The sequence below is a fragment of the Pseudophryne corroboree genome, chromosome 6 (genome assembly GCF_028390025.1).
Source record: "Pseudophryne corroboree isolate aPseCor3 chromosome 6, aPseCor3.hap2, whole genome shotgun sequence".
Taxonomy (NCBI): Eukaryota; Metazoa; Chordata; class Amphibia; order Anura; family Myobatrachidae; genus Pseudophryne; species Pseudophryne corroboree.
The window spans coordinates 263,942,058-263,969,189 of NC_086449.1; the positions used below are offsets into that span (position 1 = coordinate 263,942,058).

The window sequence follows — 27,132 nt, forward strand, 5'->3', positions numbered from 1 at the left end:
GCCGTCTATTCCCCATGGTCCTTACGGAGTCCCCAGCATCCACTACGGACTACGAGAAATAGATTTACCGGTGAGTAAAATCTTATTTTCTATTATACTGGAGGCATTACTACATATTTTTAGCCGTGCCTCCAGAATCCCCCCAAAAAGGGTCTGTGTCATGTGGCCACGCCGCTAGTGTCATGTAGCCACTCCCACTAGCAGCATGTGGCCATGCCCCATCACAACACATGACCACGCCCATTTTCCATCACTCCGTACCCATAAGAAAATATTTCTACTTGCACCACTGTGTAGGAGTGGAGTAACTGCGAATACAATCACTACTAACACATCAGAGGGACGGGCTCCGTTCAGAGCCACTTTCCCTGGATGTGATTGTTTTTTTAAAAACAAAAACATTTGTGTGGTATATAATTTCTTATTGCTACGGATAGCAGTGATAAGAAATTCCCGTTATCGGGTCTAAAGCCGAATAATTGTTACATGTGCCCCTTTATGTTTTAGTTTATTTTTGGTGTATGATTTTGTGCAGCTGTGAGGAATTTATTGTTTGTGTTTTTAATCCAGCATAACCAAATCCCTAGATTTATGTATTTGTTTGTACACTATAAAGGATCGGAAGCTGTATTTATATTATTCCTAGTAAGCAGTTACTCTGCCTGGGTTTTACAACCTGTGCACTATTTAATAGATCTGGCCCCACATTTAGACAGGTAATTTAATAGCTTGTTTTCCAGATATTTCTTAAAAAGTCAATCAGAAGTAAATAGCTGAAGGCTGGTATCGTGGTATCGTCCTTAGGGGGAGATGTATTAAACCTTCTAAATAGGACAAGTGGGAAAGCTGTCCATAGCAACAAATCAGCTTGTAGTTTTCATTTACCAGGTGCATTCTATATAGAGATGAGTGGGCTCGCTACCCTGAGAACCGAACCCAAACCCGCCCCCAACACCCCCACAACATCCTGGCCCGGATCAGAGTCCTGCTCGGGACTTCCCGCCAGACTCTGAAACCGGAACGAGGCAAAACGTCATCATCTCGCTGTTGGATTCTCGTGGGATTTGGATCCCATATAAACAGCCGCGCGTCGCCGTCATTTTCAAGGTCGAAATGGGGGGGAACGTCGCCATGAGTTTAAAAAAAAAAATTGGTGTTATTTTCTTCAGAAAGTGACGGGGAACCCCAATTAGTGCACCTTGTCCCAGGTTACCGTTCCCAATCGTAGTCCACGTGGATCGTAAAGTATGAAAAAGTTCAAAAAATGAAGGAAAAAAAAATGTGAAAAACTCATGTCGTCCTTTTTCCATCTCGACCTAATGACCATGTCGACCTTGCCCGAAGCTCGCGAGCCATGCGAGGGGACACGGTGCACTATTTGGGGTTTCCTGTCACATTACAAAGAAAACGACACCAAAAAAGTAAAAAAACTTATGTCGACCTTTTCCATGTCGACCTAGTGACCATGTCGACCTAATGCATGTTGACCAATAGTGGTCGACCTAATGACCCATACCCCTGGCCCTGTATGTTGTTAAAAATTAAAAGCACACTGCTGTATGCTGTAAAATATAGGGGTGTTGCTGTTCAAATAACATTACACTGGACCTGTATGCTGTAAGTATACAGGGGTACTGTGAAAATAAAGGGGCGCTGTTCTGTGTGCTGTAATAATAAAGGGGTGCTGTCCTGTGAAATGGAGAACAACAATTTGGAGAGAAAAAAAATGGAAGACCAGGAACCACTTCCAGTTCCTAGTACTAGTGCTGAAGCTGCTGCTGCCACTAGTCATGACACTGGCGATGCAATTCCGTCAACATCGTCTGCTAAGGCCGATGCCTACTGTCATAGAGGGCATGTAAAATCCAAGAAGCAAAAATTAATAATCAGAAAGAAAAATTTTTTATCTGACGAGAAACGTAAAATTGGCAATATGACATTCATGACACGAAATGGCAAGGAAAGGCTAAGTCCTTGGCCTATGTTCATGACTGGTGGCTCAGCTTCTCATTAGGATGGAAGCCCTCCTCCCTCTCGAAAAATAAAAAAAATTAAGCTTGTTTAAGCACAGGAAAATAGAACTGTGCATTCAGAGATATCACAATTCCCCAAGGAGAGTACAAGTGTGTCCGCAGTTGCGATGTCTAGGCCTGACCTTCCCAAGACTGTATGGAAAGAGGAGGTTCCTACCACCATTTGCACGCCCCCTGCAAGTGCTGCGAAGAGTACTGCTAGTCCAGTTGCTGATATTGAGATTGAGGATGTGACTGTAGACGTACACCAGGATGAGGAGGATATAGGTGTAGCTGGCGCTGAGGAGGAAGTTGACGATGAGGATTCTGATGGTGATGTGGTTTGTTTGAATAAGGCACCAGTGGAGACAGTTGTTGTCCGTGGGATGAGAGAGCCCATTGTCATGCCTGGGCAAAATACCAAAAAAGCCACCTCTTCGGTGTGGAATTATTTTTCCACAAATCTGGACAACAGGTGTCAAGCCATGTGTTGCCTTTGTCAATCCGTAATAAGTAGGGGTAAGGATGTTAACCACCTAGGAACATCCTCCCTTATACGTCACCTGTAGTGGATTCATCAGAAGTCATTGTCAAGTTCAGAAACTTTGGGTTATAGTGTAAGCAGTCCACTGACGCCTAAATCCCTTCTTGTTGTGCCCAAGCTCCTGCAAGCCACACCACCAACTCCCTCAACGTCAGTTTCCTCCTCAGTCAGGAACGTCAGTCCTGCAGGCCATGTCACTGGCAAGACTGACGAGTCCTCTCCTAACTAGGATTCCTCCGGAGGATCCTTGAGTGCTTACTGTTGCTGCTGGGTGTTGATCATCATCTCAAAGGGGAAGTCGGAAGACCACTTGTACTACTTCAACTAAGCAATTGACTGTCCAACAGTCCTTTGCGAGGAAGATGAAATAGGACAGCAGTCACCCTGTTGCAAAGCGAAATACTGAGGCCATAACAACCATGCTGGTGTTAGACGTGCATCTGATGGGGGTCATTCCGAGTTGATCGTAGCTGTTTAGCACAGCTATGATCATGTTCCCATACAAGTGGGGGGACGCCCAGCACAGGGCTAGCCCGCCCCGCATGTCTGTGTCCCCCTCCCCCCCACCCCCGCACAAGTACAAAAGTATTGCTCAGCGGCGATCCTTTTGAACTTGTTGAGTAACTCCCGGCCAGCGCAGCTCCTGCTGCTGACCGAGAGTTGCTTGTTGCTGCCCCTGGTTGCAGCGGCTGCGTGGGACGTCACGCAGCCGCTGCGACCCACTCCCTGCATGGTCCAGCCAAGCCTGCGTTGGCCGGACTGCGCCCCCTCCAGCCCAGCGACCGCCTCTTCCTGTCAATCAGGCAGAGGCGATCGCAAGGGATCAACGGCCTTCGGCCGTCAGGCATGCGCCAGCACACTGCAGCGCCGGCGCATGCGCAGTTCCGACCCAATCGCTGCTCTGCGAACAACTGCAGCGAGCGATCGGGTCGGAATTTCCCCCCGATATCCGCCATTTGTGCAGTGGGATTTAGACAGTTGATGGACGTACTGTGTCCCTGGTACCAAATCCCGTCTAGATTCCACTTCACTAGGAAAGCAATTCCCGGACTGTACAGGGACATTAAAAAAAAGTGTCCTGAAAAATGTGGTTGTACACACTGTCCACTCAACCACGGACATGTGGACTAGTGGAGCAGGGCAAACTAAGTACTACATGACTGCGACAGCCCACTGGGTAGATGTATTGCCTCCCGCAGCAACAACAGCAGAGGCACCAGTAGCAGCATCTCACAAACGTCAACTCGTTCCTAGGCAGGCTACGCTGTGTAACACAGGTTTCCATAAGAGGCACACCGCTGACAACCTCTTATGGAAACTGAGGGGCATCATCGCACAATGGCTTACTCCACTTAGACTCTCCTGGAGATTTGTGATATCGGACAACACCACCAATATTGGCCCTCATTCCGAGTTGTTCGCTCGCTAGCTGCTTTTAGCAGCATTGCACACGCTAAGCCGCCGCCCTTTGGGAGTGTATCTTAGCTTAGCAGAATTGCGAACGAAAGATTAGCAGAATTGCAAATAGAAATTTCTTAGCAGTTTCTGAGTAGCTCCAGACTTACTCAGCCATTGCGATCAGTTCAGTCAGTTTCGTTCCTGGTTTGACGTCACAAACACACCCAGCGTTCGCCCAGACACTCCCCCGTTTCTTCAGACACTCCCGCGTTTTTCCCAGAAACGCCAGCGTTTTTTCGCACACGCCCAGAAAACTGCCAGTTTCCGCCCAGAAACACCCACTTCCTGTCAATCACAGTACGATGAAAAATCCTCGTTATGCCGTGAGTAAAATACCTAACTTTTGTGTAAAATAACTAAGCGCATGCGCTCTGCGAACCTTGCGCATGCGCAGTAAGCGACTAATCGCAATATAGCAAAAATCGGCAACGAGCGAACAACTCGGAATGACCCCATTGTGCGTGCATTACATCTGGGCAAATTCCAGCACGTCCCATGTTTTGCACATACAATTAATTTAGTGGTGCAGAATTTTTTGAAAAATGACGGGTGTGCAGGAGATTCTGTCAGTGGCCCGAAAAATTGCGGGCCACTTTCGACATTCAGCCACTGCGTCCTGAAAACTGGAGCACCAGCAAACACTCCTGAACCTGCCCTGCCATCACCTGAAGCAAGAGGTGGTAACAAGATGAAATTCAACACTCAGTTTTTCAGAGGATGGAGGAGCAGCAAAATGCCATTCAAGCCTATACATCCACCTACGATATAGGCAAAGGAGGGGGAATGACTCATGCACAGTGGGGAATGATTTCCGTGTTGTGCAAGGTTCTCCAACCCTTCGAACTTGCCACACGTGAAGTCTGTTCAGACACTGCCAGCTTGAGTCAGGTCATTCCCTTCATCAGGCTTTTGCAGAAGCAGCTGGAGAAATTGAAGGAGGAGCTAAGACGCAGCGATTCCGCTAAGTATGTGGGACTTGTGGATGGAGCCCTTCATTTGCTTTGCCAGGATTCAAGGGTGGTCAATCTGTTGAAATCAGAGCACTACATTTTGGCCACCATGCTCGATCCTAGGTTTAAAGCCTACTTTGTATCTCTCTTTGTGGCAGACACAAGTCTGCAGAGGTTCAAAGACCTGCTGGTGAGAAAATTGTCAACTCAAGCGGAACGTGACCCGTCAACAGCTCCTCCTTCATTTTCTCCCGCAACTGGGGCTGCAAGGAAAAGGATAAAATGTCCAAGCCAGGAGCAAGTGTTGACATCTGGTCCAGATTGAAGGAGCTGCCAATGATTACTGACATGTCTACTGTCACTGCATATGATGCTGTCACCATTGAAAGAATGGTGGAGGATTATATGGATGACAGCATCCAAATAGGTGTGTCAGACAGTACGTATGTATACTGGCAGGAAAAAGAGGCAATGTGGAGGCCATTGCACAACCTGGCTTTACTTTACTTAAGTTGCCCCCCCCTCCAGTGTGTACTCCGAAAGAGTGTTTGGGGCAGTACGGATGGTGTAATGGTTAGCATTACTGCCTCACAGCACTGAGGTCATGAGTTCAATTCCTACCATGGCCCTAACTGTGCGGAGTTTGTATATTCTCCCGTACTTGCGTGGGTTTCCTCCGGGTACTCCGGTTTCCTCCCACAATCCAAAAATATACTGGTAGGTTAATTGGCTCCCAACAAAATGAACCCTAGTGAATGTGTCTGTGTGTACATGTGATAGGGGATCTAGATTGTAAGCTCCACTGGGGCAGGGCCAGATGTGTATGGGCAAATATTCTCTGTAAAGCGCTGCGGAATATGTGTGCGCTATATAAAATAACTGGTAGTAGTAGTAGTGTTTAGTGCAGCCAGTAACCTTGTCAGCGATCGGCGTAGGCGGTTACTTCCACAAGATGTGGAGAAGATGATGTTCATCAAAATGAATTCTAAATTCCTCCAGGAAGACCTTTACCAGCAATTGCCTCGAGAAAGTACACAGGGACCTGCGATGGTGGATTCCAGTGGGGATGAATTAATACTCTGTGAGGACTAGGATGGATGTACACACTGAAAGGGGTGAAGAATCTGAGGATGAGGACGACATCTTGCCTCTGTAGAGCCAGTTTGTGCAAGGAGAGATTAACTGCTTCTTTTTTGGTGGGGGGATTAATTGCTTCTTTTTTTGTGGGGGCCCAAACAAACCAATCATTTCAGCCACAGTCGTGTGGCAGACCCTGTCGCTGAAATGATTGGTTTGTTAAAGTGTGCATGTCCTGTTTATACAACATAAGGGTGGATGGGAGGGCCAAGGACAATTCCATCTTGCTCCTCTTTTTTTTTTTTTTTTTTTGCGTTATGTGCTCTTTGGGGGCTAGTTTTTAAAACTGCCATCCTGTCTGCCACTGCAGTGTCACTCCTATATAAGCCAGATGTTTGTGTCGCTTAGCTTAGTTATCCAGCGACCTCAGTGCACCTCTTCTTTTTTTTTTTTTTTTTTTTCGCATTATGTTCTCTTTGGGGTCTAGTTTTTAAAACTGCCATCCTGTCTACTAGGGAGGCCAATCCCGGGATCGGGATCGGTGGGATCCCGGGATTTGGGCCCAAAAATGCCGGGATTTGAATCCCGGGATTGGAGCCTCCAATCCCGGGATTACATTGCGCATGTGCGGGAGGGTGGGTGTAAGTAATACTACTTACTATTATTAGGCGGGCGGCAGCCATGTACAAGCTGAACGCAGCGGCACTTCAAATGTAGCGCCAGCCACCAGCCAATCAGAGAAGCTGCCGCAGCAGCGGCAGCCAATCAGGAGCGACTGCTGCGGCCGCTTCCCTGGTTGGCTGGTGGCCGGCGCTTCATCTGAAATGCCGCCGCGTTCAGTGGGTCCATGGTTGCTGCCCGCCTAATAGTAAGTAGTATTACTTACACTCACCCTCCCTCCGTGCAGTGCTCCCTCCCGCGCCGCTGCCAACCCTCCCTCCCTCGCATCTACCTACACCCTCCCGCACCGCTACCTACACCCTCCCTCCCGCACCGCTACCTACACCATCCCTCACGAGTCCCGCACCGCTACCTACACCCTCCCTACCTCCCACACCGCTACCTACACCCTCCCTCCCGCACCGCTACCTACACCCTCCCTCCCGCACCGCTACCTACACCCTCCCTCCCACACCGCTACCTACACCCTCCCGCACCGCTACCTACACCCTCCCTCCCGAGTCCCGCACCGCTACCTACACCGTCCCTACCTCCCACACCGCTACCTACACCCTCCCTCCCGCACCGCTACCTACACCCTCCCTCCCGCACCGCTACCTACACCCTCCCTCCCACACCGCTACCTACACCCTCCCGCACCGCTACCTACACCCTCCCTCCCGAGTCCCGCACCGCTACCTACACCGTCCCTACCTCCCGCACCGCTACCTACACCCTCCCTCCAGCACTGCTTCCTACAACCTTCACTGATCCCTACTGCAATCCCGGGAATGCCGGGATTGAGCGGTTTTCAATCCCGAATCCCGGGATTGAAAAAATGGCCCGGGATTGGCCTCCCTACTGTCTACCACAGCAGTGCCACTCCTAGATAGGCAAGGTGTTTGTGCCGCCCACTTGTGACGCTTAGCTTAGTCATCCAGCGACCTTGGTGCAACCTTTTGGCCTAAAAACAATATTGTGAGGTGTTCAGAATAGACTGGAAATGAATGTTATTGAGGTTAATCATACATTAGTATCAAAATTACCCCCAAATTTTGTGATTTTAGCTGTTTTTATGTTTTCTTCAAAAATCATTCAGATCTAAAACCAAAACCCGAAAGGGTGGTTTTGTCAAAACCAATCCAGATTCAAAGCACGAGCGAGGATCCAGATCCAAAACACAAAACACAAAAAGTGTCTGCCGCACATCTCTAAATAAAATAATAGCTAGAAGCTGATTGGTTTCTGTGTGCAATTTCTCCATCTGTCCTCTATTGAAGGTTTTACACCCCTCCCCCCCCCCCCCCCCACAACCCCTTAATAATATGGTTTTGTGATATAACTGGCAAACCCTCCTGTAATGTCTATTATGCTCAGAGCTCATATATGGAGAGCCAGGGATTTCTCTGTAGGAAGGTGGCTGCCATGGACTTCTCATAGTATCCGTAATGCTGCATACCTCCCAACATGACCCTCTCCAGGAGGGATAGAAAGCTCTGCTCCTGGACTTCCCTCTTAATTTATAATTGCCATCACCTGTGCTGAAACACCTTTCTTTATTCATTTATTTGTTCAAAACAGGTGCTGGCAATCATAAATTAAGAGAAAAGTCCAGGAGCAGAGCATTGTGTCCGTCCTGGAGAGGGTCATGTTGGGAGGTATGATGCTGTAATGTGTTCATGAGGGATTCAGTAGACAATTTTTGTTAGTCTGGAAACCTAGAATGTATTGCTTTTATGGAAATATCACACATGGTTGGACAAACATCCCAGCACCCACCAAGGGTCATTCATTATGGGGATTGTCCAGTGATTCTGACATGCTCACCCTTCCTTTCTTCACCCTTAGTCTTATGTCTGCTAGTTACATTCAGTTTGTTTGGTGAATCATTATTGGAATACATATTATTTACCGGCAGGTAGGATGCCGGCTGTCAAGATCCCGACAGCGAGATCCCGACAGCGGGATCCCGACAGCCAGATTGCCGGCAGCAGGGCAGGCGCTAATAGTCCCCTGTGCTCGCCACAGGTTTTGTTCTCACTCCATGAGTGTAATGGACAACCACGAGTGGGAATAGTCCGGCTGACGGCATTGTCTGCTGTCAGGATTCCAGCGTCTGTATGCTGACCGATGGAATCCGACGTGGGGTAAATTGATTGATTCACTCATTATTGATTGTCTTCAATTGTAATTTTATTTGTTCTCGCATTACTTGCTGTACTTTTTTGATATGCTTCCGAATCAATAAAAAAAACATTGTTTTTTAAAAAGCAAGGTTTGACAGACTTGCCCTCCCCTAAAAGCAGTTTCGGAGGTATGTCTGCTCACTGCTCCTCAGTTTAAACACTAGTGAACTGGAGCTACACACCCCTGCTATGGTGAACTGGACATAACTCCTAACTTTGCATCCTGATCAGGACAAAGCAGATATATACTGTCATACCTAAACCAGTACTTTTCGAGGTATATATACGTCCTTATTTATGGTAGTCCCTAGATTCTCTAGACTTTGCTGCTAATTGTTTGGGGAAGCCTAATGGAGGTACAGAGCACAGCATGATGTCAATAACAGATAAATAAAAAATGTTTTATTTAATAAAAGCATTTTATTCAGTGGTCACCAGCTGTAAAAAAAAAATATATATTTTTTTATTTTTAAATATTGTTTTTCCTTTTTTTTTTTTTCCCACCAAGTGCTTACTTTTTCATACACCCCTGGAATAAGTAAACTAAAAATATATGAGTAAACTACTGGGAGCAGTGTTAAGCCAATACTAGAAGTTGATAAGAAAGGGACTAAGGGGAAGGGAGTTGTCACTAACTTGGCCACCATAGTGATATATATAATTATCTTTGACTATTGATGTCAGTGGTTGATGGTTACCTTTTTTGACAGCAGTTTTAAATGGTATTCACACCACTCAGGATTAAATGTGTCCATTTGAACCATCCAGATTCCATTATTCCCCTTGGTTACTGATAAACATGTTTCTTTTCTTTTCATAGTCATTGTCTGTTTTACCTATTAATTGGTCATATATTTCTAGGAATCTGGGCATGAAACGCCATCCTCTACGCGAGCATCTAGTGTGAATGGGACGGATGATGAAAAGGCCTGTCATGGTCCACCTGCTGACACTGAGCTGAAGATTGAGAATGAGAAGCTAAAGACTGCCCTTGCACAAAGGTAATTTGTGATGATTGTGCTTAACATGCGTCTCTCTTGCCTATTGCTTTTCTTTACACTCCATTTAGTCCTGCTCTAAGATGCACTCATAAGTGCCTGTCCTGTAGGTTGCCTGTTGGGTATATGAGTATTGATTCTGCCAGAATTCCTTTCTCTTGCAGCAATTGTTACTTTAGATTGCCCGGAATGTTGTCTGTCTCTGATATCTCACCTCCACTAACAGAAGGGCAGCCTAAATTCCTACTATACTGGCAGGATGTTGTGAATACTCTTTACTTGTGGGATACTGGTCATGGGTCTCCGTTTGCTGATTATTGACATGGGAGCTAAACAGATGATACTCTGTGGTGGTTGCTGGACAAACTCTGCTGGCCAAATAATGTTGGGTGTTTAAAAATATGCTATTTATTGGGTGAAATGTGTTAGTGAAAAGAATGGTTACTGGTAAAATGTATGGTGCTGTGAAATTGGATGCTGTACAATACAAAGGGTAACCATTTTGTTTTCGATGTCTGTATAGCATGTATTATATATAGTTGTATCATGGTCTTGTCATGTTGGTTGGATGTAGTGTTCTGTGTCTGCACTATCCCTATGCTGAACTAATGTGCTTTGGACATGCATTTGGAAAACAGACAGATCATGACCATTTTATTCACCACTTTTTTTTATATATATATATTCTTTTATTTAAGATGCACAAATCAAATATTTGCACATACGTCATATATCAAATATAGACAAAACATATTGCGTCCAGTACATCCAAATGTTATATACAATCCTATATAATAAAAGGCTTATGCTGCTCCTCACCTCTATGGGGGGATTCAAGTGTGTTGCGCGCCAGCGGTCATTAGATGGAGCAATTCAAGTGTTGCTCCATTTAGGTGTGCACAGCCACCAGCGTTGATATTACTGTTATGTTGCTCCGTCATTTTGACGTGCTGGTAACTAGTAACACAATAAACCAAACAAATACAGAAGAGATGACAAAAAGGTTGACAAAAGGCTTTCACCACCGTTAACCCTTTTCTAATTCAAGTAAATACTAATTTGTTTTTAATTAACCACATTATATCCCCCCCCCAAAAAAAAAAATATATATATTGCTGCCTGATTGTAGTCTCCATCAGTGCTGTAACATGGCCTGAGTTTTAGTCTGCTTCTGTAAGCTAAAGTGCCCATTACAGTTTTATTCATATTATGCCAGGTTTCTAGTTGGATTCAGATATAAATAGTATTGTGATGCATTATTTGGAGCCTTAAGCTATTGTCCCTTAAATCTGTGAAGGACATGGTCGCCATTTGTATAGAAGGCAAAATGCACTATGGTTTATCCCATGGGCAGAAGCATGAACAGCATTTCACAGGGAAGTCGCAGTAAATTAAGGTGACATTGCTCATTGCTCACATATGAGGAATAGCAAAAGAAAAAGCCGCAAGGAATTATTTATTCTTAGCACAATACAAACCATTGTCTTCAGCTGTCTTGAATCACTCTCTAGAAATCGCTCTAGGAATCTGACATTCATCTTATACACCAAGGAAAAAGTCTTTATTAAATTGTTGACATTTGGTACAGAAAACATTGTAGCCCTTGCCTCACAGCTACTATAATATCCGTCTCTGAGGTCCGTATGGAACAAGTCGGAGCATGTATCTGGATTGCCTTATTACCTTGCTGTAGCTTATTCATACTGTGTGGAGAATATATCCTACGATTTTTCCCTGTTTTATAACAAAAATTCCGAGATTTACCCTGCTTTATATTCATGGTATATGTGACACAGTTTTACATATATAGAGCCTGTAAAGCGACGTTGTCAATGTCTTTTATTGTAAGAAACATTGTAGTGTATGCATTATCGTTAAATGAATATATACTGATAGGATGTGATATTCGGTGTTGACTCAGGGCAGGCTTATGTAATAAATGATGAGACAGCTAATTGGGAATTTACAGTTCAGATCAGATTTCTTGACACTACTCCCTAAGGCTTGATGTCTAACAAATAAATGGAATTAAAGCACAGTTAGCACTGTAAAATGTTTCAACAGTATTGAGAAGACTCCCCATGAAATGACATGCTTATATATGAAACTTCCTAAATATTTTTGTTCTTTTTTTTTTCCATCACAGTTTATTTTACTGGAGACTTTGAGGTGTCACTTGATAGTCCAACAGACCCCCCTATTATCTATTATCAGTACTACATCTAATGTGATTTAATATAGTGGTTACTATTCGATACATACTGCATGGATCTATTAGCATTGCTTTGCATTGGAGGTCTTATTCAGGGTCTTTGTGCTGTGTTTGGGATTTCCTAATACAAATGCATCTGTGCAAAGCTCTTTATACTTCAGCACACAGCATTATTTATTTATTTATTTATTAACAGTTTCTTATATAGCGCAGCAAATTCCGTTGCGCTTTACAATTTGAAATAACAATAACAAACTGGGTGATAACAGTCATAGAGGTAGGAAAGCCCTGCTCGCAAGCTTACAATCTATAGGGAAATAGCACCTTTCCTTGTGTACATATGCCTATCTATTGCATAGAATGAGAAGACATGTGAGGATATGTGTGGACTGTACAGAGTGGATGTAATTTGATAGGAAGGTTTATGAAAGTTATGTGGGCGGTTCAGGAATTTGATACGCTTGCCTAAAGAGGTGAGTTTTGAGGGAACGCTTGAAGGTTTGGAGACTAGAGGAGAGTCTTATTGTGCGTGGTAGGGCATTCCACAGGGTGGGTGCAGCCCGATGAAAGTCCTGCAGTCGTGAGTGGGAGCGAGTAATGAGTGTGGATGAGAGACGCAGGTCTTGTGAAGAGCGCAGAGGTCGGGTTGGGAGATATTTTGTGATAAGCGAAGTGATGTACATTGGTGTAGTTTGGTTAATGGCCTTGTGTGTGAGTAAAAGTATTTTATATTGAATGCGGTAGAGTACAGGTAACCAATGGAGGGACTGACAGAGTGGATCTGCAGACGATGAACGTCTAGCGAGGAAGATAAGCCTCGCCGCTGCATTCAGAATGGATTGTAGTGGTGAGAGTCTTGTTTTGGGAAGACCAGTTAGGAGACTATTGCAATAATCAATGCGGGAGATAATGAGAGCGTGGATTAGAGTTTTAGCAGTGTCTTGTGTAAGGTATGGTCGTATTTTGGATATGTTTTTTAGATGCATGTAACATGTTCTTGAGACAGATTGAATGTGGGGCATTCACTATAAGCGCTACATATAATGACTCTAGTTCTGAAGGGTTTCTAGGCTCACCCCCATAACCTGTTGTCTTTCCCTTACCTCACTGGGCTGGACAGATTTATAGGTGGTTCCAGCAGCCAGTGACCGCTATTTGTGATTCTTATGACTGGTCTTGATAATTACATAATTTTAGAAGATGCAGGACAGGGTTATTCAACTAAGATTGTGAGTGGGCCACTATGAACATTTTGGGAGATTTGAGGTTCTGAACATTTGAGGTTTTACATAAAAATTACAAGTAAAGTTTATAATGGGTGTGGATTATTAGATCTACACTAAAAAGGTCTACATGCAATAGGTCTACCACTAATGGTAGACATGCATTAAGTCTACAGGGTCAATATGTTGACAGGTAAATGGTTGATACAAAAAAAGTAGACAAATTTTACTTTTTTGGGGTGTTCTGTCACTTTTCTGCTACAGACAAGCACCATTAGTGTACCACGTCCCCTCGCATGGTTCGCTTTGCTCGCCATGCTTCAGGCAAGGTGCCTTGCTTCGCTCGCCATGCTTCGGACAGGTTACTATTCCCAGCCGTAGTCCATGTGGATTGTAAAGTATGAAAAAGTTGAAAAAAATTAAGGAAACTTGTGTCTACCATATGTGTGGCAACCTTTTGACCATGTCGACCTTTTGCACTGTCTACTTTTTACATGTCGACCGTTTGACCCTGTCAACCTTATGCATGTTTGCCATTAGTGGTAGACCTATTGAGTGTAGACCTTTTTTAGTGTAGATCTATAGTTCGGATACTGTTTAAAATATATTACACATGTCTCTTTATATGCCATCAGATTCCTCATCTGCAGGGCACCAGCATTTGTCACACATATCTCCATGTTCACCAGCTTGTCTCACACATCCCCATTCACAGTAGTGGCCTGTATTCACATTATGCCACACAGTAGTGCCCTGTTTTCATATATGCCACACAGTAATGCCCTGTTTTCACATTATGCCACGCAGGAGTGCTGCACATTCACTTTATGCCACACAGTAGTGCCCCGTATTCACATTAAGCCATACTGTAGTTCCCCGTATTTACCTTATGCCACACAGTAGTGACCCGTATTCATATTATACCACACTGTAGTGCCCCGTATTCACAGTAAGCCACACAGTAGTGCCCCATATTCACATTATGTCACACAGTAGTGCCCTGTATTCACATTGTGCCGCACAGTAGGCATACATATTATGCAACATGTGGCTTAATAGTCCACCAGATGTTTACAAGATGATAATGTGTGACAGCAGTAATATAATTATTTGAATAATTACTACTGAAACACCTTCTGCTGCATCATCTCACTGTTTGTTTTGCAGATGTAATCAGATTTGAGAACCTCAGTAAAAATGGTTTCTACAAATCCAAATCTGATTTGTGACATGACCTAGCTGGAAGCTAACTTGACTGATTGTTTTATTGGGATGAACTGTGTAGAGCAGGTCTTCCTTTGTGTAGTACTGATTCCTACAACAGTTTCCCCAGAACAAATTAGCTTGTCCAGTGAAGAGGTATGGCAAGAGTGGATGTAGTTTCTATCCTTGGCCAATTATCTTTATTTGAATAAAGTGTCGATGTAACAGTTCAGCACAATGCCCTTCAAGCTAGGTCATATAATATAGTATAATATTATATAGCCATATATTTAGAGTACTAGCGTATGGACGATTTTTATGAGTGACTTCTTTTTAGGAGGCCGTCGTCTGAGCAGGGCACATCATATTCCAAATGAAAGCTCTTAGTCCATAGATGTGCAGGATTATATTGTCATTGTAAATGGTTGCTTTGTTTCAGAGTTGTGTAGCAAAACGTCCACCAGCCAATCACATTGCATCACCATTGAGCTCTCTGAAAATGTGACAGTTGGTTAAGTCTGCTTGTGCAGCCACCCACTAAGCAGGGATACTGGGTGTGAAACAGAAGATAGACATTAAAAAGATAAGCAGTCATTAGGTCTACACCATAGGGTCGACAGGGTCAAAAGGTTGACACACCCCAAAAAAATTGATGGGGTGTTGTTTTGTGTTTTTAAACATTTTTTACCCAAATTTGTTGAAATGCGTCCCCTCTCGGGCTTGCTTAGCTCGCCATGCTTCGGGCTCAGTGGCTCGCTTTGCTCGCCATAAGGTTGGTAAAGGTAATATTTTGTGACATGGATAGTATATGCAATAAAAGTTGTAAAAACCCTTAAAAAAATGTAAAAAAAGGGGCAACCTCTTGATCCTGTCAACCTATTGACTGTCGACCTTTTAACTGTCTATCTATCACCCACCTGTGAGGATACTACAGGGTATCTACTTCTAAAGGGATGAAAAGGGGTAAAATGTTCTGCTCAGCAAACCTTTGCCCAGTTGGAATCGGGCACATCAGCAGGGCCGAAACTAGGATTTTTGACATCCGGGGCAAGGCAGTAATTTGTCGCCCCCCACAAAAACAAAATACAATAAAATGAAAAGTAAAATATAAAACTACGCCGCACAGTAGTGCAACCTTATTCTCATTACATTGCACAGTAGTACCGCTCATTAACATTACGCCGCCCCACATAGGAGAAAGAGAGAGATGGGAGAGGTCTGCGGTAGAGGGGGAGAGAGAGAAGAAAGATGGGAGAGTGATGAACTAAAAAATAAAGCAATTTTATGTAGGGATTTCATTCGATAGGAAATAAATTAGAAAATTAGAGAAAAAATACACTGTTGCTTACCAGTGTGTCTCTGTCAGCGATGATGGAAGCTGCTACCAGTCAGTGGGCCTAATTCAGACTTGATCGCTAGCAAGCGATTTTTGCACTGCTGCGGTCAGATAGTCGCCGCCTACAGGGGGAGTGTATGTTAGCTGGGCAAGTGTGCGAACGCATGTGTAGCAGAGCTGCACAAACTGATTTTGTGCAGTCTCTGCGCAGCCCAGAACTTACTCAGCCGCTGCGAACACATCAGCCTGTCATGGACCGGATTTGAGGTCAGGAACCCTCCCTGCAAACGCATTGACACGCCTGCATTTTTCCAGACACTCCCTGAAAACGGTCAGTTGACACCCACAAACGCCTTCTTCCTGTCAATCTCCTTGCGATCTCCCATGCGAATGGATCCGTCGCACAAACCCATCGCTGAGCGGCGATCTGCTTTGTACCCGGTGCATACGCATGCGCAGTTTGGACCTGATCAGGTCTGAATTACCCCCAGTGTCACTCTGGGTCTTCTCTTCTTCTTGATTGTGGGTGTCTGCAGTCGTTGCTTGGAGCGCGTAGTGCTGCAGTTTGCTGCTTGTGCTGATTGTCGCCTCCTACATTGCTGCTCTTTCCAGGTGGCCTCAGCGGCATAGATGCTGGGACAGAAGGGTAAGACTGGTGCAGGTGCTGCATAATGAAGTCAGTGCAGCACAGACCATGTGAAGTAACCAGATGAGGGCAGTGTTAGCCTGGCCTGTTTCTGGATATTTTGCCTAGTTGAGCGATGCTGGATGCTCGGCCGGTGCACTTAGTTTGTACATCACATGTAGAGGCGAGCCTCGTGGGACCAAAGCCGGATTTCGTGGGGCCCTGATCAGCGCTCCCTCAAATCCAGCGCCTGGGGCGTGTGACCACATAGCCCCTCCCCCAGTTGTGGCCCAGAGATCAGCTAGTTACATTTACTTCACTGATTTTTATATAACTCTTCGTAACATTTATAAACAAATTGTTAGTATAAGTAAACAAAGGTTGAGACCTAGAATATGAATAAATAATAATAGTATGTTTTAATTTGCTGTTGTAGGATTGGTGGATGCTCTTCTGGTAAAATGCATCATTCTAATTTTCTGTGTGATTTTTCTCTTAGTACTTCCAATGTGAAGAAATGGGAAACTGAACTGGAAACTCTGAGAGAGAGTAATGCCAGACTGTCCATGGCCCTCCAGGAATCCATCGCTAGTGTGGAACATTGGAAGAAGCAATTTCTTACTTGTAAAGATGAGAATGACCAACTCAGGAACAAGGTAACATGTAACGATAACTCTAGATGTGATGATAATGGCATTACAGAAGTGTATAGTGTGTCACTGGGATGTGTGAATGAAGCGGGAAGGTTAGTTCTGATTGGGGAAACAGGAGATTTTTTTTTTGTAATTTTTTTTTTTTTTTGAAGCATCACATGTACCACAGAATATATAATAGGAGACAATATCCAAGGATAACACGGAGGAGATGTTTTCTATAAATGGAATGGTTCCTTTTTATCCCTGAGAATGTTGGGTACAATATGCTTTTTCGACCTCCATTACAAGAACTGTCACACAGAAATATTCTGCACTGAATTAATATTTATTCAATTGTCACAAGCAACCCACTAGGAATAATTAGACCAGCAATGAGCAACATGATATACTTCAATGGGAGGCAATCACGAGACGGCCTTTCGGGATCCCCGCGGTCACAATGCCGACGCTGGAATCCCAACAGGCAGTGAAGTGCCGCCGCCGGAAGACCAGCACCACAGGCTTTTCTATCCACGACACCCATAGAGGAAGAATATAACCTGTGGCGAACACAGCGAGCCTGCAAGGGGCTTTCAAGCGCTCGCCCTGCTGCCGGAATTCTGGTGTCCGGGATCCCGCTGTCTGGATCATGACAGTCTGGATCCCGGCCGCCAGTAACACGTATGTATTCCACTTCAGTTGCCACATAAGTTGAAACAATACATTTGATTAAAGAAAGAGACAAACCTGTAATCATATATCAGAATGCATTTTAATGTAAGATAAACAAGCATTACAAGCTATAACAAAGAATTCTGACAAATCAGTGTGACTTCTCACTCACCCGATTATGATCAAATCTTGGAGATAAAGTATCAAGCAGTAAGCTCCTAAGTGCCATTTTATAGACTTTGGGGCCCATTTATCAAAGAGTTTTAGCTATTTAAAACTCATCTTGTATGATAAATGGTGGGCCAGCCAATCAGCTCCTAACTGTCATGTATACAAAAAATGACAGGAGCTGATTGGCTGGAGCACCATGCATCATACACAACACGTTTTAAATGGCTAAAACTCACTGATAAATGGGCTACTTTGTTTGAAAAATGACAGTTAAGAGCTGATTGGTTGGTATTTTAAGGCAAATTTATGAAACCTTGGATAGAGATAAAGAACCAGCCAATCAGCCCCAAACATAAGGGCTCATTTATCAATGAGTTGTAGCTAATTAAAACTTGCTGCTTATGATAAATGGTGCTCCAGCCAATTAGCTCACCTGTTGTTTTTGTTTGTTTTAAGACAGTTAGGAGCTGATTGGCTGGAGCACCATTTATCACACACAATGGGTTTTAAATAGCTGAAACTTGTTTACAAATGGGATAGGACCCCATAGCCTGTAAAATGACAGTTAAAAGCAGATTAGATAGTACTTAATCTCCACTGTATCCAAGTTTTGACACACATGTCCCTTTATCTGTTTCCACTTTATCTCTCTCTAAGGTTTGATACACCTCTCTTTCCCACCTATGAAAGTTAATGTTTAAGACTGAGACAGATGCCACACAATTCTGCTGAGAATTACTTGGTCTGCTTGCTGTGTTTGTTGTGCCGTATGATAGAAAATATTTGTTGACATGATAAGTGGGACAATACATTTACAGCCTACTGGTGCATAACAGACTGTCTGAACATTCCTTATTTTGCTTTAATGTAATAAGCAGGAATTGTACAGCCCTTTCTGGTAAGGTGACCATGATTTGCAGACTGAACATTCCTCTTCCTCTGATATCTGACTTGTGCAGAAAAGAGATAGTTGGTAAAGCATTAGATGAAATTCAGTCTCCAGCCACAGCCTCCACTTTTACTCATTAATAGTTCAGCCGGCGGGTGAATCTCAGTGGGACACCAAACATAGCTGGGGTTGACAGGCATAAAATAGGGAAACCAATGGATGGGTGAAGAAGAAGGTTTTGGAGAGGCCCTGGTCCGGGGTTTCTAACAGACCTACTTCTGCCTGTTATCCATCACTATGATACTGGTGATAGGATATATTCTAAAGAATATTGCTTCAGTCCATAAGATGTCCATTGTGGTAATCAGGTATCGGGTTCCAGCAGATACTAACAGATCTTGCAAATGATGACGATCTCCTTTCGTCCCACTTTGTATTATGTACAAAATGTCTTCACTTCCATTGCAACATAGTTGTCACTTCAGTATGTTTGTAATCTGTTGCTTTACTAATCGGAAAGGAAATTTCTGAATTTTTTTCAATGGAGATATGGTTTCCCCCAAACGATCAAATGTTTAAAAATAAAAATATTAAATAAAGCATGGTTTAATCTATAATCTCCTGGTGTTGTCCCGCGAGGGCGGGATTATGGCAGCACTTGTACCGCTACAATCCTTGTTCAAAAGACTTCATTTTCTGCAAAGTGAAACTGGTAGCCCAAATCCAGTTAAGCCGTGTCACTTCTGTACAGGTCCTCTCATACTGGGCCAGTAAATGAACCCTTACTGCGGCCTAACAGTATCGCCAAGGCAGAGGAATATCACTGCCTGCCTTAGTGAGGTTTTATTGCTATATTGACTTTATTAAGGCAATAGGAGGTTTTCTTTTGCTATGATAGTGATCGAAAAACAGTCCTCTTCCCGAATATTAATAAATAAGATCATTATTCTGTATGATCTCTACTTTTCTAATGTCTCTTGGCAAATGTTTGCCCAATATGGGCAATATGATTGTCATTACTGTATTAATATTATTCTGATAGACCATTCTCAAGGACTCATAGCCAAGGAAACTTTCATTGAAATTTTATTTTGTTCTAAAGCATACAATGTCTGCCTTATTAAACCTATTATTAATAGCAAGCATATCTTCAGAGCTGTCCACCTGCTTGCACTAATTTGCTGAAAGACTTCTGTCTGCCTAGTAAGTTAATGGCAAGTGATTTTATAAATATTACATATAACAACTTGCCTCCGTGCTCCACTGTTTCTAGTCTATGCCCTGCTTTAGAAAATGATCGTACATCTTGCTATTTCTCTTACGTCCTAGAGGATGCTGGGGTCCATATTAGTACCATGGGGTATAGATGGGTCCACCAGGAGCCATTGGCACTTTAAGAGTTTAATAGTGTGGGCTGGCTCCTCCCTCTATGCCCCTCCTACCAGACTCGGTTTAGAAAATGTGCCCGGAGGAGCCGGTCACAGCTAGGGGAGCTCTACAGAGTTCTCTTGGTAAAGAGTAATTTTTCCTTCTTTTCAGGTTTTTTATTTTACAGGGAGGCTGTTGGCGACAGCCTCCCTGCAGCGTGGGACTGGGGAGGAGAGCAGTGTCCGCCCCGCGGGGTCTTGAGCCACTGCTCCCGCTGACTGGACGTTGGCTCCAGAGGGGTATGATCGCGCCCCGCCGCAGGGGAACGCTCGCCCCGGCAGCAAGCCGCCACCCCTCAGAGGCTGAAGTGTGGCGACTCAGTCACTGTCCCCCCTTGCAAGAGGGGGGACAGTGTGAAGAGGGCGGCTATAGGGTCAGGAGCGCGTTTTTTCCCGCGCTCCTGGAAGGCTCAGCGGTACCTTGATGCGGCGCTGGGAGGGAGCGCCCTGGGCCAGCTCCGGAACCTACACTGGTTTTTTTTCAGCATGTCGGGGTCTGCGGACCCAGGTCAGCAAATTCCTTCGGGCCAGTATAATCTCCATGTGAGCGGGAAGACAGCGCCATTGAAGGAGACGGATCTTCTCCTCAGAGGGGACCCAGCAGCATTCAGCACCATTTTTCCTGCCTGCAGTCATGGTTCACTGGATCCAGGTCCCTCCAGAGCTTTCTCCAGCAGTCTGTACGATACCAGGGGGCTGTAGAAGGGAGGGGAGGCTGCTTAAAGGCTGTGTCACCTATTAAGGGACACTCAGCGCTGGGAAGGGACTCCCTTTACCTGAAAAGGGCTGTGTATGGGTTGGCTCCAATCTCTGTGTCTCTCTGCCATTCTTGGGGGGGAAACTCTGTCCTCATAATACCCTGTGTGTTTGTGGGGTGTTTGAGTGTGTGTGCAACATGTCTAGGGACACTGTTTCATATGCTGCAGAGGATTTGTCTTCCCAGGAAGACTCCATTCCATGTAATCAGGATGGCACTGTTTTAGCGCAGATCCCAGCTAGAGAGCCAGAATGGTTAGTCTCTCTGAGGGGGACTATTTCTCAGATTTCTGATAGGGTGGCTAGGACTGAGCATGCCACTCAGGTCCTCCAGTCCTCTATGGTGGTATGGTCTGATTCTGCCACCTCGGGGTCCCCTGCGGTCCTTTCTCATAAATGTGCGCTTGCAATTATGCAGGATGACACGGACACCGACTCCGACGCTGCAGACGGTGATGGGGATGTGTTATGGGGGACGGCATCACTAGCCAAGGGGGTGCAGTTGATGATTGAGGCTGTTAGGGATGTTTACACATTTCAGACACAGCGCCGGAACAGGTGGAGGAGGAGGCCTTCTTCACAGATAGTAAGAAGCCCCCCCCTCACTTTCCCGGCATCCAAATAATTGAATGCTATCTTTGAAAAGGCATGGGAAACTCCGGAAAAGAAATTCCAGATTCCCGAGAGGGTGTTGGTGGCTTTTCCCTTCCCAGAGGAAGATAGGAAGAGATGGGCGTCCCCGCTGATAGTTGACGCCTCTGTATCCAGGCTGTCCAAACAGGTAGTTTTACCGGTCCTGGGATTTACCGCGTTAAAGGACCCGGCAGATCGCAAGGTGGATGCTACACTGAAATCCATTTACACAGCTTCTGGGGCTATATTGCAGCCTGTGCTTGGATTGCTAAAGCTATTGCCAGGTGGTAGATCAGTCTGCAGGAGGAATCGTCTATGCTGGACAAAGGTGACGTTGATTTGTTTTTACGTAATATTCAGGATTCTGCAGGGTTCCAGGTGGATTTCATGAAGGACCTGGGTTCCATGGCTGCGGGGATCTCCTCCATGTCAGTCTCGGCTCACAGAGGTCTCTGGCTGCGCAACTGGTCTGCGGAATCCAGGAAGTGTGTGGAAGGCCTTCCGTACAAAGGTCAGGCTCTCTTTGGGGAGGCGCTGGATGCGTGGATTGCCACAGCTACCGCAGGTAAGTCTCCTTTTCTCCCCTCAGCTGCATCGGCTACGAAGTAGCCCTTTTCATCTAACACGTCACAGTCCTTTCGGGCCGCGAAGCCTAGAAAGAATAAGCCTTCAAACACCTTCTTCAGAGGTGGTCGTGCCAAAGGAAAGAAACCCGCTCCCGCAGGTTCCCAGACCCAGAAGGCCGCTTCTGATACTCCTAAGTCCTCCACATGACGGTGGACAGCTAGGCCTGGAGGAAGGTCAGGTGGGGGCGAGACTCCGGCAGTTCAGCCACGTCTGGGTGTCGTCGGGTCTGGACCCCTGGGTTCTGGATATAGTGTCCAGGGGGTACAGACTGGAGTTTCAAGATCCCCCACCTCACCATTTCTTCAAGTCAGGCTTACCAGCGCTGCTGGCAGACAGGACAATTCTTCTGGAGGCCATCAGGAAATTGGTGGTGTCAGAGGTCATTGTTCAGGTCCCTCTTCAGCAAAGGAACAAGGGTTATTATTCGAACCTTTCTCTAACTTCCTAGTGGATGCTGGGACTCCGCCAGGACCACGGGGAATAGCGGGCTCCGCAGGAGACAGGGCACATCTAAAAAAGCTTTTAGGTCACATGGTGCGTACTGGCTCCTCCCCCTATGACCCTCCTCCAAGCCCCAGTTAGGTTTTTGTGCCCGTCCGAGAGGGTGCAATCTAGGTGGCTCTCCTAAAGAGCTGTTTAGAAAAGTTTTTTTTTAGGTTTCAATCTCAGTGATTCCTGCTGGCAACAGGATCACTGCATCGAGGGACTTAGGGGAGAGATTTCCAACTCACCTGCGTGCAGGATGGATTGGAGTCTTAGGCTACTGGACACTTAGCTCCAGAGGGAGTCGGAACACAGGTCAGCCTGGGGTTCGTCCCGGAGCCGCGCCGCCGATCCCCCTTACAGACGCTGAAGAGACGGCAGAACGGAGGTCCGGAAAGCAGGCGGCAGAAGACTCCTCAGTCTTCTTGAAGGTAGCGCACAGCACGGCAGCTGTGCGCCATTGTTGTCACACGGCTCACTGACTCAGTCACGGAGGGTGCAGGGCGCTGCTGGGGGCGCCCTGGGCAGCAATATAATTACCTTTAGTGGCAAAATAAATACATCACATATAGCCATTAAGGCTATATGTATGTATTTTAACCCAGGCCAGTTTCTTAAAAACCGGGGAAAAGCCCGCCGAAAAAGGGGCGGAGCTTATTCTCCTCAGCACTCAGCGCCATTTTCCTGCTCAGCTCCGCTGGTGAGGAAGGCTCCCAGGTCTCTCCCCTGCACTGCACTACAGAAACAGGGTAACAAAGAGAAGGGGGGCATAAATTGGCGATATTTATATATTAAGAGCGCATATATAGTAAACAACACCTTCTAGGGTTGTTTATATACATTTATAGCGCTTTTGGTGTGTGCTGGCAAACTCTCCCTCTGTCTCCCCAAAGGGCTAGGGGGTCCTGTCTTCGATTAGAGCATTCCCTGTGTGGCTGCTGTGTGTCGGTACGTGTGTGTCGACATGTATGAGGACGATGTTGGTGTGGAGGCAGAGCAATTGCCGATGATGGTAATGTCACCCCCTAGGGAGTCGACACCGGAATGGATGGCTTTAGTTATGGAATTACGTGATAATGTCAGCACATTACAAAAGTCAGTTGACGAAATAAGACGCCCGGCAAACCAGTTAGTACCGGTTCAGGCGTCTCAGACACCGTCAGGGGCTGTAAAACGTCCTTTACCTCAGTCAGTCGACACGGGTACCGACACAGATGAATCTGGTGTCGACGGTGAAGAAACAAACGTATTTTCCAATAGGGCCACACGTTATATGATCACGGCAATGAAGGAGGCTTTGCAGATCTCTGATACTGCTGGTACCTCAAAAAGGGGTATTATGTGGGGGGTGAAAAAACTACCTGTATTTTTTCCAGAATCAGAGGAATTGAATGACGTGTGTGATGAAGCGTGGGTTAACCCCGATAGAAAACTGCTAATTTCCAAGAAGTTATTGGCATTATACCCTTTCCCACCAGAGGTTAGGGCGCGCTGGGAAACACCCCCTAGGGTGGATAAGGCGCTCACACGTTTATCAAAGCAAGTGGCGTTGCCGTCTCCTGATACGGCCGCCCTCAAGGATCCAGCAGATAGGAGGCTGGAAACTACACTGAAGAGTATATACACACATACTGGTGTTATACTGCGACCGGCAATAGCCTCAGCCTGGATGTGCAGTGCTGGGGTAGTGTGGTTGGATTCTCTGACTGAAAATATTGATACCCTGGATAGGGACAGTATTTTATTGACTCTAGAGCAATTAAAGGATGCTTTCCTTTATATGCGAGATGCTCAGAGGGATGTTTGTACTCTAGCATCAAGAGTAAGCGCGATGTCCATATCTGCCAGAAGAAGTTTATGGACGCGACAGTGGTCAGGTGATGCGGATTCCAAGAGGCATATGGAAGTATTGCCATATAAAGGAGAGGAATTGTTTGGGGTCGGTCTTTCGGACCTGGTGGCCACGGCAACTGCCGGCAAATCCACTTTTTTACCTCAGACCCCCTCCCAACAGAAAAAGACACCGTCTTTTCAGCCGCAGTCCTTTCGCTCCTATAAAAAGCGACCAAAAGGACAGTCTTATCTGCCGCGAGGCAGAGGAAAGGGTAAGAAAGGGCAGCAAGCAGCCCCTGCCCAGGAACAGAAGCCCGCCCCGGCTTCTACAAAGCCATCAGCATGACGCTGGGGCTTTACAAGCGGACTCAGGAACGGTGGGGGGTCGACTCAAGATTTTCAGCAATCAATGGGTTCACTCACAAGTGGACCCGTGGGTCCTGCAGATAGTATCTCAGGGTTACATGCTGGAGTTCGAAAGGTCTCCCCCTCGCCGGTTCCTAAAGTCTGCTTTACCAACGTCTCCCTCAGAAAGGACGTCGGTTTTGGAAGCCATTCACAAGCTGTATTCCCAGCAGGTGATAGTCAAGGTACCCCTCCTACAACAGGGAAAGGGGTATTATTCCACACTATTTGTGGTACCGAAACCGGACGGTTCGGTAAGGCCTATTCTAAATCTGAAATCCTTGAACCTGTACATAAAGAAATTCAAGTTCAAGATGGAGTCACTCAGAGCAGTGATAGCGAATCTGGAAGAAGGAGACTTCATGGTGTCCTTGGACATAAAAGATGCTTATCTACATGTCCCGATTTACCCCTCACACCAAGGGTATCTCAGGTTCGTGATACAAGACTGTCATTATCAGTTTCAAACGCTGCCGTTTGGGTTGTCCACGGCCCCTCGGGTCTTTACCAAGGTAATGACCGAAATGATGGTTCTTCTACGAAGAGAAGGCGTATTAATTATCCCTTACTTGGACGATCTCCTGATAAGGGCAAAGTCCAGAGAACAGCTGGAAGTCGGTGTAGCGCTAACACAAGTAGTGCTTCAGCAACACGGGTGGATTCTAAATCTTCCAAAATCTCAATTGACCCCGACAACACATCTGCTGTTCCTGGGCATGATTCTGGACACGGTTCAGAAAAAGGTATTTCTCCCGGAAGAGAAAGCAAGGGAGTTATCCGAACTTGTCAAGAACCTCCTAAAACCAGGAACTGTGTCAGTACATCAATGCACAAGAGTCCTGGGAAAGATGGTGGCTTCGTACGAAGCGATTCCATTCGGCAGATTCCATGCACGAACATTTCAGTGGGATCTGCTGGACAAATGGTCCGGATCGCATCTGCACATGCATCAGCGGATAACACTGTCACCGAGAACAAGGTTGTCTCTCCTGTGGTGGTTGCAGACTGCCCATCTGTTAGTGGGCCGCAGATTCGGCATACAGGACTGGGTCCTGGTGACTACGGATGCCAGCCTACGAGGTTGGGGAGCAGTCACAAAGGGAAGAAACTTCCAGGGCGTGTGGTCAAACCTGGAGACGTCTCTTCACATAAATATACTGGAGCTAAGAGCGATCTACAATGCTCTAAGCCTGGCAAAATCGCTGCTTCAGGGTCAGCCGGTGTTGATCCAGTCCGACAACATCACGGCAGTCGCCCACGTAAACCGACAAGGTGGCACGAGAAGCAGGAGTGCAATGGCAGAAGCTGCAAGGATTCTGCGCTGGGCGGAGAATCATGTCGTAGCACTGTCAGCAGTGTTCATCCCGGGAGTGGACAACTGGGAAGCAGATTTCCTCAGCAGACACGACCTTCACCCGGGAGAGTGGGGACTTCATCCAGAAGTTTTCCACATGATTGTGAACCGTTGGGAAAAACCAAAGGTGGACATGATGGCGTCTCGCCTCAACAAAAAATTGGACAGGTATTGCGCCAGGTCAAGAGACCCTCAGGCAATAGCTGTGGACGCTCTGGTAACACAGTGGGTGTACCAGTCAGTGTATGTGTTCCCTCCTCTGCCTCTCATACCAAAGGTACTGAGAATTATACGGAAAAGAGGAGTAAGAACAATACTGGTAGCTCCGGACTGGCCAAGAAGAACTTGGTATCCGGAACTTCAAGAGATGCTCACGGAGGATCCGTGGCCTCTACCTCTAAGAAGGGATCTGCTTCAGCAGGGACCTTGTATGTTCCAAGACTTACCGCGGCTGCGTTTGACGGCATGGCGGTTGAACGCCGGATTCTAAAAGAGAAGGGCATTCCTGAGGAAGTTATTCCTACTTTAATTAAAGCCAGGAAAGAAGTGACCGCACAACATTATCACCGCATTTGGAGAAAATATGTTGCGTGGTGTGAGGCCAAGAAGGCTCCAACGGAAGAATTTCAATTGGGTCGATTCTTACATTTCCTGCAAGCAGGATTGTCTATGGGCCTCAAATTGGGGTCCATTAAAGTTCAAATTTCGGCCTTATCAATTTTCTTCCAGAAGGAATTGGCGTCAGTGCCTGAAGTACAAACTT

The 27,132-nt window shown here is 45.8% G+C and overlaps 1 protein-coding gene across 1 annotated transcript in view; it reads left to right on the plus strand.

Moving 5' to 3' along the window:
• The window catches only part of HOMER2 (homer scaffold protein 2), a 433,557-nt gene that overhangs the window by 374,475 nt on the left and 31,950 nt on the right, over window positions 1-27,132 (plus strand). The window contains exons 5-6 of the mRNA XM_063925972.1: window positions 9,749-9,888; window positions 16,984-17,140. Coding sequence (XP_063782042.1) covers window positions 9,749-9,888; window positions 16,984-17,140 — 297 coding nt within the window. The remainder of the gene's footprint in view (window positions 1-9,748; window positions 9,889-16,983; window positions 17,141-27,132) is intronic.